The sequence below is a fragment of the Artemia sp. Qi Xiang Cuo genome, chromosome 11 (genome assembly GCF_049724085.1).
Source record: "Artemia sp. Qi Xiang Cuo chromosome 11, ASM4972408v1, whole genome shotgun sequence".
Lineage (NCBI taxonomy): Eukaryota > Metazoa > Arthropoda > Branchiopoda > Anostraca > Artemiidae > Artemia > Artemia sp. Qi Xiang Cuo.
In genome coordinates this window covers 9,820,817-9,835,813 of record NC_142804.1, presented here as the reverse complement: position 1 = coordinate 9,835,813, position 14,997 = coordinate 9,820,817, and the positions used below count along the sequence as shown (strand labels likewise).

Here is a 14,997-nt window from a genome sequence, read left to right as displayed (position 1 = left end):
AGGTGATGTATATATATATATATATATATATATATATATATATATATATATATATATATATATATATATATATATATATATATATATATATATATATATATATATATATATATATATATATATATATATATATATATATATATATATATATATATATATATATATATATATATATCGCTTTGTATATATATATATATATATACATATATACAGATATGCAGATAAACATAATACAGATATGAATAATATATTTAAAAAATCCTCAAAAATTATTGTCAAAAACAGTACTATGTCAAATGGGGAAAATTTTGAAGCCAAATAAGAAGTCTATTTCTGAATTTATTCAAGAAAATTATTACCATGCAAATGAACAAGTAGTACAAACTGCAAACACAAAATAGAAGTTTTTTCAATAAATGATCGGTGCATTTAATGAATTTTTTTTTGAACTTTCGTTACTATTGTGTTTTATAGACTTGCTCCAATTGGGCCCTGAATTGCCCCAATTTTTTAGCAATAACTACAGATAGAAACTGACTAAAGTTTGCAATACTTAGGCCATAGTGCTTACATTAGGCAGTGTATAAATATCATCATGGGCATCAGTAAATGTTTCATGGAGGCTTGTACTTTGAGTACTGTAAGGGTGTAGTGAAACAGTTGCAGATCGAGTTGGTCGCCTATGATCATGAGTCCGTGAAGGCAGAGGTTTCCTATAAACAAAAATATAATACATCCATCAAAATAGTCTAGAAATATTGAAAGGTGAAAACATATTGCCAATCTCTAAAAAAGGTGACCAAAATTAAAATTTTGATTGCTATTTGCCTAAAAATGGTCTATCTAACATGGTTTCTCGTGTTGCTACTCCTTTTTCGGATACAGGACTTTCTCTTAATGTTGATAATTGTGAATTTCTGTCATTTAACAGAAACTTTAGTACTCCCCCTTCGTTTTAGTGGCTTTACTATCCCTCTCGTAGATTCTCTTCGACGGCTTGGTATTTATATTACTAATACTCTTCCAAGCTTACGCCAGTACACAATCTCCAATATTAATAAGAAAATCCAATTAGGATATGTTAAGGTTGTTGCCAATAGAGGTAAATATAATAAACTTACGTTGGCCAAGCTCTACTCAATTATTTGTGACCATTCAATTCTTCTTGCTTCTGGAATTTTTCCTCTTCTTAAGAAAAAAAGTTAAAAAATTTGGATTAATTATTTTAGGTTTTGTAAATTTTTACTGTTTCTTCCTCCTTAGACTAAAAACCGGGTTCTTATTAGCAAATTTCTTGTTTCTGAAATTACAGTAAAATTACAAGTACTACAAAGAAAGCTTTCAAATACTAATTGTCCCTATTTTGCTACTCACCCTTTTTTAGTATAAAGAGTGAGTTGAAAATTAAATAACAATAATAATAAAAACAGCTTGCGTCCATATTTCTCTACATTATTGCGTTATTAGATTCTGCAAGTTGTTAGTTTTTTTTTCTCGCTCTTTTCCCCTCTTTTTATGTTTTTTCTCTTTTGTTTTAGTGTCTTTTATGTAAGAAAAAGTAAAAAGTATCTTAAATAAAAAAATACAGGTAAACAAATTTTTGTTGCGTTTTTTAAATCTATGTGTATAAAAATTTACCGAACAAAAATAAAATACTGGATACGGCCCTGATTCCAGATGTTTTATTTACCAATTACCTTTCGAAAAACTTGAATTTCAAGTTTGATAATTTAAAACAAATGCAAATAAACGAACCCTAACATTCTCGAGGCACTGTGAAAAAATAAACAGGCTTTTTGTAACATTGTTCTTTCATTAGAGACTTAGCTCTGGAAGTGTAAGTGGAAAAAGCCAAACTTAAGTATAAGGAGTGGAGAGATGAGAGGGCTTTATATGCAAAGTAATTTTCTTCGTTTTGAGTTTTGATATAACTCTTTATTTGAATTTGATTTTCTTATCTAACTTGTGTTTGTTTCAATACCATGTTTGGCGTAATCTAAATATGAGGGGAGCTTCCAACCAAAACACAGCTGTTCCCTCTTCCTTTTCCTTCTTCCTTCCTTTCTTCCTTTTCCAGGTAAGCGTATGGTATTATATTTGTTTTAAAAAAAACCAGCCCTTTTCCAGTCCTTCTTCCCAGGTAAGCGTATGGTATTATATTTGTTTAAAAAAAACCTCTGGTCAATTGCAACAAATAAAATGATAAACAAAAACAAACAATTAATAAATGAACATCTTAATCAACGCGATGTTGAAAACAGAATACTTCCACGAAAAAAAATTGGCCCTAAAAATACAGCCAGTAAACCTCCCAACCCCCAAGAGCTGGTCCAAAATAATATGATATTGTAAAATCGTCAGCAATACTTTATATTTTACTACTACAATTAACTCAATGCAGCACCAAGCCACCTGAGGCTAACACAGCCAGGCAGGCCCCTCCGCAATCCCAATCTATTCAAATGCTTCCCTCGTAACACCCTCCCAAGAAGTTACAAATTTCCCTTAAATCTTTCTTTACAACAGCCTCCCACCCAATTTGACCTGATTTTCGTCTCGCACCAATATATATTTGGCCTAATACTTTTATGTTTGATATAACAACCCTTTATTTGGCACGGACTGTGTATATGCATAGAAACAATTGTGGGGCCATGTCACAGCGTTACTATTAAAACCGCTAGAATATTTATGCAGCTTTTCGAAAGCTGACTGGCGATCTCTTAATTTTAACTCAATCACCTCTTAGCCCTCTATATTTTTGGTTTGCGGCACGATATGGCGGACACCGGTACTTTCCTGCGGGACAATCTCTTTTGTTAATTTTTAATGGTCCTAGAAAATTTACGTTCAAATAAGCCCTTTCCTTATATTTTACAATCACTACTATGTCCACCCTTGAGGGAAAGAACAAAACTAATAGACGAATATACGCATCAATCGTATCAATACGCATCAATCACCAAAATTTGGGAGGAAAATTAAAACATTTTGTGTTTCTGCACATAAGGGCAGGAATCCAGGGAAATCAATTTTCTAGACATGCTGAATACGATGGTGTAATTTTCATCAATACTGCATCCTTCTAGCCCCTAAAATCTAGGGAGAGAGTTCTATGTATATATATATATATATATATATATATATATATATATATATTTTTTTACTGCAAAAATCATCTCAGGCTCATAACCTTTTAATTAAATTAAATTAGTTTAATTAATTAAATTAGTTTAAATTAATTAAATTAGTTAAATTAGTTTAATCAAATTAAATTAGTTTAAATTAAAGTAGTTTTAAATGGAATGACTTTCACATATTCGGAATCATCACAAAACAGAAATTGTTATGATAAAACTGTTACTATCAAAATTTCTTTTTTTAAAGTTTCGGTTGACAAATGTTGGCTCGTTACCACCCTACCATAAACTGTTTGATCCAAGTTTTAATAAATCAAGATTAACCTTAACTTAAGCTTAATTGCAAATTGTTTAGTTCTTATCGGTAATTAAATAAAAAAAAACAAGCCTTTTTAACTGAAAGTAAGGGGCGACGTTAAAACTTAAAACGAACAGAAATTATTCCGTATATGAAAGGGGCTGTCCCGTCCTCAACGCCTCGCTCTTTACGCTAAAGTTTTTTATTGTTTAAAAAAATATAGTTGTGGGAAAGTCAAACTTTAGCGTAAAGAGCGAGGCGTTGCGGAGGAGACAGCCCGTTTCATATACGGAATAATTTCTGTTCGTTTTAAGTTTTAACGTCGCTCCTTACTTTCAGGTAAAAAAAAGTTGTTTTTTTATTTAATTTTTGAACGTTTTTGAATAAATGCATGTTTAGATTTTAGCTCACCGTATACGAATAATCAACACCAAATTTGCATATTAATTTTACTTTTATTTGGTTAAATGGCTTTCTCGAATGTTGTTTAATTTTATTTACGAACGTTTTTATTAGTAATAAATATACGTAACTTACGAATTAACTTACGTAACGAACCTCTATATTCTTATATTTTTAATACGTATATTAAGGGGTTCGCCCCCTAGTCAATACCTCGCTCTTTAAGCTAAAGTTTGAATTTTGTTCCAATTCTTTAAAAATGACCCTTAATCACAAAGGCCGTTAATTAGAATAAAAAGCTCTTATGAAAGTACTAAACAAATTTTGGCTTAAAGAGTGAGGTATTGATTAGGGGCCGAACCCAATCATATACGTAATATTTTCTCTTTGTTTTAAGTTTTGATGTTGCTCCTTACTTTCAGTTGAAAAATTTGTTTTTTTTATTTAATTTCTGATCATTTTTTTAAATGATGCTGGGAAACCCAGCGCCCCCTTTATAGCAATATCCCTTCCCATACGAAAACTTCCTCCATATAAAGATCCTTCCACATAGCCCTGACCCATCCCCACCCCCCACTCCCAAAAGACGGAAAACGTCTGTACACTTCCCAATAACCAATACTACCTGTTAACATTGGGTAAAGTTCATAACTTTTAGCCCTCCCCCCAGGGACTTTGGGTGATTAAGTCATCCTAAAGGACATAGTTAATCATATGTTCGACCATGCTGGACCAAATGGCTATCTCAAAATTTTGATCGGGTGACTTCGAGAAAAAAATGAGTGTGGGAGGGGGCCTAGGTCCCCTTCATTTTTTTCGGTCACTTAAAAAGGGCACTAGAACTTTTAATTTCTGTTCGACTGAGCCCTCCCGCAATATTCTAGGACAGCTGGGTCGATACGATCACCCCTGAGGAAAAAAAACAAAAACAAACAAACAAACAAATAAACAAATAAACAAGCATCCGTGATCTTTCTTCTTGCAAAAAATAAAAAATTCCACAATTTTTCAGATAGGAGCTTGAAACCTCTAGAGTAGGGTTTTCTTATACGCTGAATATGATGATGTGATTTTCATTAAGGTTCTATAGCTTTTAGGGGGTCTTTCCACCTTTTTTGAAAATCAGCCAAATTTTTTCAGGCACGTACCTTTTGGTTAGTTAGATTAAATTTGATGAAACATATTTATTTGAAATCAGCATTAAAATCTGATTCTTTTGATGTATCTATTGGTATCAAATCCCGTTTTTTAGAGTTTCAGTTACCATTGAGCCGGGTCGCTCCTTACTTACAGTTCGTTACCACAAACTGTTTGATACCAATCTAAGCTGTAAGTGGTGTTAGTCATTGTATCTCTTATTTATGTATCACTTATCACATGCATGTATCGTATGTATCACTTTCTGTATCTCGATCACAGTAAACAGTATGATCCAGAAATTTTAAACTTTTTTTTCCATACAAAGTTAGCCAATTTTCAATAGTTTTCCGGAGAAAAAAAAAGAAGTATTTCTTTCTAAATAGTGTAAATAGGACACAGAACTAAATCATCCTAGCTCCGAAAATAAACTTCTTAGGGATAGTAATGTCGGATTCATAAAGTAGAATGAAATTATCTCTTGGAAGACTGAAATTGAACATCTTATTTCTCCTGGATTTCTAGAAATTATCCTGGAAAAGCCTTTCTGGAAATCACACATTCGGAAATTTTTGTTAGCGAAATCCTTGATTTTGATGAATTTTTTATTGAATTTTGTACTAAACGGTTGTCATCGTGGCACCTACCACGACAGATTCCCAGATCTTAACTAAACTTAAGAGGAAGTTTTGTTTTACTTGCTGGGAGTTCGTCGAGGAGCCTAGCGCAGATAAAGGAACGGGGATCCTAATTTCTAGCCATTTACCAGAGGGGTTCGTCTAAAGGTAGCCGAATTACAGGGAAGCAAGGATAACTTTCTAGATTGGGGGCTCATCAGAAGGAAACATATGAACGGGATATATTTAGTGGGTGGCCTTTTCTAAAGGAAACATGCTAAACAAAATAAAGTAGTACCAGTAAATTTTTTGTTTTATGCTCTTGTTTAATATCGTATAGCCCTTTCTGAAAATGTACCCCACCCCTCTGACGGTCTCATATATAGCCGTAATAATCTATTTCTTCATTGTTTTTCATCATTTTAATCATTTTAAAATGATAAAAATGATTAAAAAAGAATTTTATCATTTTAGTGTTATTTTATTCAGTTTAGTATATATCCTTTGTTCATGAGGACGGGGGTTCAAGTCCTGGTGTCACTGGCTATTTGGAGCAGGGGGCCAGTGGCTTCACTCTGTAAGCTCAGTCATAGTCAATCCAGTTCTAAATGGGTACCTGGAGAAATCTGGGGAAGGTAAACAGGAAGGATGTGCGAAAGCACGGATTAGCAGGCTTCCAACCCTCCATTACACTTCCTGGCTAAAGGGGTATGAAACGGAAATCAGCACCACAGGTAGGGACAATAAACTCCAATACCATGTTCTTTACCCTTTTCTTTACCTAGGGCTATATATGGGACCATTAGTGATCAGAGGAGATGGTGTGCATTGGCAGAAACGCGAACATGGTATTCGGAAAGAGCATAAAATATGTAAGCTAATGGTACTTATTTTATTTCCGTAAGATGTTTTATTTGAAGAGCCCCCGATATAAATGTTGCCGAAGAAAGAGCAAATGCTGTGCTTTTTGGGAATCAGGATACGGTCCCGACTCTGCAGGGGAGAAAAAGAAAAAGAACCTTAATTTCTTGAAGTCAGAATATTTAGTAGAAGATGCTACTAGACCTGAGCCAAATTTAGGTTGCGGTAAGAGTAACTGTATTATTTTTGCCTTGCCAGAGTCTCGGATCGATTCAGTTTCTGAAGAGAAGTAGAGAGAATCTCTAAATTCTCCTCGTAAGTACCTCTGCCAGAACGGGACGTCAGACCTAAAACAAAATTAGTGAGAAGTAAGGAATAGACTCATTTCTATGCCTGTCTATGGCGTGCACCTAACCGACCGTGGAAGGTGGGAAGTGAAGGTACCAAATTTATTTTCATCGACCGATTTCACTACGAGGAAAGGCAGAATTTATTTAACAAAACCTACTCACCAGCTACAGTTCTGGTTTTCGGTATTCACAATCAATCAGGCTTCTTTGAGAGAAGGGTCACATTCTTTTCATCCATATTCATCAGAATGGCCAATTAAATCCCAGTTAAATTCGGAACAGATTGGCAGCTAAGAATTTTATTATGCCTATAGAGGGTTCGAATCTCATTCTACAGGTTATTCCTTCTTTTACTTCACAACTGTGAACCACGGGCTATATTTCCTGAAACCCTTTGTGGGGCCTTGGCAACAAAAGGTATTTAGATTAGAGTAATAACGGATCAATTACGATTACAAGTTAGAGTACCCAAACACATCCAATCGAAATTTTGAGATAGCCATTTTGTTCAACGTAGTTGAAAGGTCCGGAAATTGTTTCATTTACTACTATTCATCTTCTTGTTTCTTTAGAACATATTAATAATATTAAATAAAACCCTCTAACATATAATGATAAACAGTGAGGTTTCATAAAACCTCACTAAATCCTCATAAAATATAACAATAATATTAAAACCCTCATTTTTCTTTTTTTTATTCAGTAATCTGAAATATCTAAACTGAAAAACGCTCTAACTTGGCAAAAGCAGTTTCCATGATGATTTTTTTTAACTTGACAGTTCATTTAATAATTAGAAACAGTTTTGCTCACAAAACTGTTTCAGTTTAATACGCTAGTTTTACTTCCATTTCTATGGTTCAGAAGGAGCAATTATATTTGCTGAAACCCTTTGTGGGGCCTTAGAAAAGAAGGTATTTAGAACAGAGCAATAACGGATCAATTACGATTACACACAAGTTACAGTACCTTTCATTTACTACTATTCATTTTCTTGTTTCTTTTGAACATACCAATAATATTAAATAAAACCCTCTAACATATAATAGTGAGGTTTCATAAAACCTCACTAAACCCTCATAAAATATAATAATAATATTAAAACCCTCATTTATCCTTTTTCTTTATTCACTCATCTGAAACATTTAAACTGAAAAACGCTCTAACTTGGCAAAAGCAGTTTCCATGATGATTTTCTTTGAACTTGACAGTTCGTCTAATAGTTAAAAACAGTTTTGCTCACAAAACTGTTTCAGTTTAATACACTAGTTTTACTTCCATTTCTATGGTTCAGAAGGAGCGATTATTCTTACCATTCCTTCTATTAATCTCTGCTTACTATCTAGATAACCCTTTACTAATCGATGAGCCCATTCCTAACAAGATTCAGTTAAGTTTCACAGGTTTCTAGCAACAAAGTTCACTTTACATGAGGGTTTTTTTTTATTTAGCGGCAGTCAGCCAATTCCAGAGCTTCTGGACCTGGCTCTAGTTAACAATCGGACATGGAGCCATAGTAGCCATAGCTACTATGGAGCCATAGGAGCCATAGGAGTTCCTTCTGCCAACTTTCAAGCATTAAAATGGATAAGATTTTCACAGTCACAGGAATAATCGTTGATTATTCTTCTGTATTAATAAACCAATAAGTAGGATTACCATGAAGCAACAAACTATAGAGATATTTTGCCTTCTCCCTTTTTTGGTAAGAAGGGAATGTTCAAAGTGGAGACTTAATTAATAATTTTGCGAAAGATGAGCAAAAATAGCTTAAAATTATAATATAAAAGACCTAAAATTACAACAATATTATAATGGATTGTAATAATTTATATATATATATATATATATATATATATATATATATATATATATATATATATATATATATATATATATATATATATATATATATATATATATATATATATATATATATATATATATATATATATATATATATATATATATATATATATATATATATATATATATATATATATATATATATATATATATATATATATATATATATATATACATATATATATAAAATATAATTAAAAATATAATATATTTTATAATATATCATAAAATATCATAATATTTATAATATATCATAATTAAAAATATAATATATTTTCAAAAATTATGATAATTATATATATATATATATATATATATATATATATATATATATATATATATATATATATATATATATATATATATATATATATATATATATATATATATATATATATATAAATATAATTAAAAATATAATATATTTTATAATATATCATAAAATATCATAATATTTATAATATATCATAATTAAAAATATAATATATTTTCAAAAATTATGATAATTTATATATATATATATATATATATATATATATATATATAAATTATAATAAAAAAAATAATTGTCATATTATAATACAATGAGCTTTGGATCAACCTTGTAGAGGATCCTGAGAATTTAAGCATATGATGAAAATATCATTCTTAATTAGCATAAAATAACCGACCAGATTAATCTTGTGATGTATGGATCTGGCGTACCCAAATATGGGCATGAGCTGAATCTAAATAGAGATGAGACTCAAGAGCTAGGTTAAAAGGATATACGAACTTACTCATTAAAAGTGCCCAGCAGTCTGTACTCAATTCCAGCATCACTCTCAGCTCTCCGATGGCCTCCTCCAGAAACGACAACAATACCCACGTCTTTCATAGTTAGTTTGGTTTTAGCAAAGCATTCGACGAGTCTATTGTGAAGAGGTTGAACTTCATGAGGTACCAAACGTGAATGGAGATCTAAGCCGAAGTCTAGTAGACGAAACTATAAGAATTAAGCATTAGAGAGGCTCCTAAAATAGAGTGTTACTTCTGTTCAAGGCCGTATCCAGGGGAGGGTTACCGGTTTTGAACACCTCCCCAAAAAATTTTTATCCGACTCGTAAACAAATTTTTAAATGTTCATTCATTTGTTTAATGATAAAGCAAAATGTATGAAATAATATGTCTTAGGTAATGATGCACCAAACGGAAAGATTTTGCTATAAATTAATGACTGAAGCCTAAAATGAATAACCACATCAGACTTAAAAACAACTGATACTATAAATGGGTGGATGAAACCTAAAAGGAACACGAATTAAAACGAATAATAAAGTAAAGCTTAAAATCATCCACTGAACGTACGATATATAAATAAATATATATATATATATATATATATATATATATATATATATATATATATATATATATATATATATATATATATATTATACAAAGATATTTATAGTCTTTTACCATTTCCCTACGATTACTAAACAAAATTGTCAAGTATGGGGCTCGAAACCACGACCAGATGGTGAGACCCCATAAGGACCTCATCCTAAAACTCGCGGGCTTACTACTGCACCAACCCAATTATAAAAAAGTGCTCTAATGACTGGCTAAAAGCTGGGAAAGAGATTTTTTAGCTATCTATAACATAATGCAAGATTACAGATGATTTTGAATAAATATGAAGAGCTAAAGCAAAAGGTACGGAAATATGTCTTAGGTAATAATGGTCAATACTTAACCACAAACAAGATTTGCAGCTAGAAGACATGTGACAACAAGCATCACAAAGAATCCCAAATGAAAACAATGGACAACAAAACCAGCGGTTAGATGGAAAGCAACAGCGTTGATCACATCGAATTATAAATTAACTCTGCAGTTAGAAGAGAAGGAACAGTAAAAATCTTATCGATTGACAGTAGAAAACAAATCCTAACAGGAAGGTGTAATTGAATTCTCGACATAATTTTTTAATTCAATTGAAATTGATGACTTGATGCCTTATGAATTAACCTGAAGGATAATGCGATAATTATGCTAATACGTAATAAGAAAAGCAAAAAGAAGGGGCTATATCATACAAATTTTGTAGTTGAATGTAAATAATACTTTTATGCGCTTATTGTGCAGCATTTCTTATTAAATTTCTAAGTATTCAACCAGAAACTGTTGATATTATATCCTGTATTCAGTACAACAGAAATTCCAATCAAGTATTAAAAGCAGATGTCTAACCTCCGTAAATAAGAATGATCCTTCTCATTCAAGGAGCAAACAAAAGACCAACTTATGGAACAAGTTAAAAAAAAGATCAGAAAAAGAACTCTTATTTACCTCAAATACAAGTAAAAAGTTGTTTGATACCGAGACTAGCAAAAATTAACATGAACAAGATTCAGCATGTCAGATACCCCACCAGAGGTTTCACGTCCCTACCTAAAAAAGGCAATATTTCGTAAAATACCAAAAATTATAATGAACAAGATTCAGTATGTCAGAAACCTTAGCAGAGGTTTCACGTCCCTACCTAAAAAAGGTAACATTTCGTAAATTACCAAAAACTACCATTAACAAGATTCAGCATGTCAGAAACCGTGGCAGAGGTTTCACGTCCCTACCTAAACAGGCAATATTTCGTAAATTACCAAAAACTATCATGACCAAGATTCAGTATGTCAAAAACCCAAGCAGAGGTTAACGTCCCTACCTAAAAAAGGCGACATTCATAAACTACCAAAAATTATCATGAACAAGATTCAGCATGTCAAAAACCCTAGCAGAGGTTTCACGTCCCTACCTAAAAAAGGTAACATTTCGTAAATTACTAAAAACTACCATGAACAGGATTCAGCATGTCAGAAACCCTAGCAGAAGTTTGACGTCCCTACCTAAAAAGGCAACATTTCCTAAATTACCAAAAATGATCATGAACAAGATTCAGTATGTCAGAAAGCCTAGCAGAGGTTTCACGTCCCTACCTAAAAAAGGTAACATTTCGTAAATTACCAAAAACTACCATGAACAAGATTCAGCAGGTCAGAAACCCCAGCAGAGGTTTCACGTCCCTACCTAAAAAAGGCAACATTTCGTAAAATACCAAAAATTATCATGAACAAGATTAAGCATGTTAGAAACCCTAGCAGAGGTTTCACGTCCCTACCTAAAAAAGGTAACGTTTCGTAAATTACTAAAAACTACCATGAACAAGATTCAGCATGTCAGAAACCCTAGCAGAGGTTTCACGTCCCTACCTATAAAAGGTAACATTTCGTAAATTACCAAAAACTACCATGAACAAGATTCAGCATGTCAGAAACCCTAGCAGAGGTTTCACGTCCTTACCTAAAAAGGCAATATTTCCTAAATTACCAAAAATTATCATGAACAAGATTCAGTATGTCAAAAACCCAAGCAGAGGTTTCACGCCCCTACCTAAAAAAGGCGACATTTCGTAAATTACCAAAAATTATCATGAGCAAGATTCAGCATGTCAGAAACCCTAGGACAGGTTTCGTGTTCCTACCTAAAAAAGGCAAAATTTCGTAAATTACCAAAAATTACCATGAACAAGATTCAGCATGTCAGAAACCCAAGCAGAGGTTTCACGTCCCTATCCAAAAAAGGCAAAATTTCGTTATATGCTGCTTGCTTTTGTTAGAAAAAAATGTTTTCTTTTATTTAATTTCTATAAAACTCTATGAATTATGTTTTCCAATTGTTTACCTTTTTTATATTTACATTAAATGTTGAGTTGCTTGGTCTTGGGTTTCAAGGACAGACCCAAAGCTGTTTACTCAAATATATAATATAATATGCATTATATTATATGAAAAATATAATTCTCATCTTATATGCTCAATTCCCCGGGAATATTCTCCCAGGCCTCGAGTAATAAAATCCTCCATTAAAACGACACAGGCGTCATGTTTTTGTCAAATATTAATGGGAAACTTAAGGTAAACATGATTAGATTCTCAGTTACTTGAAGATATATGGTTCTACAAAGCTTTCAATTCAAAATAAACGGATGCGATTTTCAACGGCTAAGTAGAAATATTTCAACGCAGCCGTTGAATTGTTGTGACGCAGAAACTTGCAGCAAAAGAACGGAGGAGATTTGACGAATACGACTTCATTGTTTCCATTCGGTTCACTGAATGAAACGAAGTTGGGACTGATGGCGCTATTTGACTCGCATTTTTTGTTTATTTTTCTTAGATAGACTTTGAAACTGAGGTATTGATATATTTATTTTCTCAAGTTCAAAATTCAAATTTATATTGTGCTAGATCATATGTTAAGCTCTGCTCAAGTTTACAAAGCTTTCAGCTCAGAATAAAGGATGCAATTTTCAACTCCTTCGTAGATTTCAACGCAGCCGCTGAACCGTTATTACGCACTCTGGGAGGAAAACCAAAGATTTTCGTCCCAGAGAAGGGAGGGGGAATAAGTCAATTTTAGAAGGTATATTCAACCGTGGGAATTTTTAATTTTTCAAATAATCAGAAAGTAGTCGTTTTATATATATATATATAGTTTGTAAAATTTATATTTAAAATACTGGATTTAAATCTTGAGTCCCGTGGAACTGCCATGTGCCTTTCTGTCTTTTAATAATTTCTAAAAATTTTAAATCTTGTATGATCGATAATGTTCTAATTACTTCGATATATAGATATATAGTGACAAATAAATTAATTTTTACAAAGATTTTACATCAAAACAACACTATCTAAAAGACTGATGTTAGAAGTGACAGCCGAAGTCCAATCACTGAACTTTGGTTTGTCATTTTGGTTCAAAGCATGCAGGTCACAGGGAAACATTTTCAAGGATTTATTGTTTAAAAGTAAACATAGATAAAATTTCCTATCTGTTATCGTAGAAAAGGATTTCATAAATTTTCAAGTGGCAAAACAAGGTTAAAGTATTGTCTTCAAGGAATTAGGAAAAAACTTTGCTGCGCTAGTCCAAAGCGTATGGGTAACTTATTAGAGTAGAAAATTGTGCTAGGGTCGACAAAACAAATTATTATCGCCAAATAGTGTTTGGCGTTTCCTTGCATTTTTTAAGTATAATTACAAGAATAAATATTTTGATTAGTTTAATTGGTAAAATTAGGGTATTAATAAGTGTCTGATTTTAGTTCCTGACAAAAGACGATTGTAAAGTTTGAAAAAATGCCAAGAAACGCCAAATACTAGATGACGTTAAGGTTTTTAGCCAACACTAGCGTCTGTTTCCACTCTTATTAGTAACCCATACTCTTTGGACTAGTCAACAATTCACGATACGGGTAGATGTCATCTGTATCCCTAAGGGTAGGCTTACATAAAGTTGACGAATTGCCAAAATAAATCAGGTTAAGATTTTAAGTTTCCAAGAAAGTTGGACAAATTTTCCAGCAAATCTTGTTTTTAGAGACTTCTCCCTTACTCCATCTCTGTTCAGTTAAGCATATGAAGACAACATTTCGTTTTGCACTCTAATTAGTTTTTAAAGATGTTGGTCAATATGGTTGGATTCCCCTAAAAAAACAGTGAGCTTACAATGGAATCTGTAATATATCGATAAATTATTTTAAAAGTACAAGTTTATCAAAATCTCCGTAACTTGGACCAAACTTGGTATATCTCCCTCTATATCGAACCTAAACAAAGTTGACAAAGGTGTATTAAAAATAAACTTACGGATGCCATAATTTTAAAAGATGCTGCCAAGAAAAATTTAGTATTTTTGGGACTTATTTCTTAAATAACAGAAAAATAAAATTATGCACAAAAATAAGCTTAAATTGTGGAGAGTAAAAAATAGAATGCACAATCAGGGAGATCAGAGGCAACGTTCTAGTGTTACCTTAGTAGAGAGCCATATGTCTTCAATTTGTATTTCCTCCCATCCTCTTCTCACAGCCAATTTGCACGAAACAACTTGGGAGGGGGTATATATACATGAAAATTCGAAAGTTCTAGTAACCTTTGTAATAGTCCAAATTGACCGGAGGGCAACCAGACTACTCCCGTGCCCTTTCTTGTGTTTCGGCTCTCCATAACTTCCATGATATCAGGTCTAAATTTTGATACACAAATTTGGTTCAAAATAGTCGAAAATAGTTTGCCTTTGGACATGACATGGCTCCTGAAGCCCCTGGGACAAGGCCGTAAATTATACAAATCGTCGGGTGTTTACAGATAGGCTTTAAATTGGAAAAGGAAAATATGTTCAATCTTCCATTGGCTCTAGTCTTTCAGGGATCGCTTTTTTTTGCCCAAGAAGACTACAACTTTTTTAGGGAGGAGAGAGGAGAAGCAAACTAGGGCCCAAAA

At 32.3% G+C, this 14,997-nt stretch overlaps 1 protein-coding gene across 2 annotated transcripts in view; it reads right to left on the bottom strand.

Moving 5' to 3' along the window:
* The window catches only part of LOC148946612 (uncharacterized), a 72,901-nt gene that overhangs the window by 29,116 nt on the left and 28,788 nt on the right, over positions 1-14,997 (bottom strand). For both annotated transcript variants that reach the window (XM_089096283.1, XM_089096284.1), the window contains exons 4-5: positions 9,451-9,656; positions 572-713 (exon numbers count right to left, since the gene is read on the bottom strand). In XM_089096283.1, coding sequence (XP_088952409.1) covers positions 572-713; positions 9,451-9,656 — 348 coding nt within the window. The remainder of the gene's footprint in view (positions 1-571; positions 714-9,450; positions 9,657-14,997) is intronic.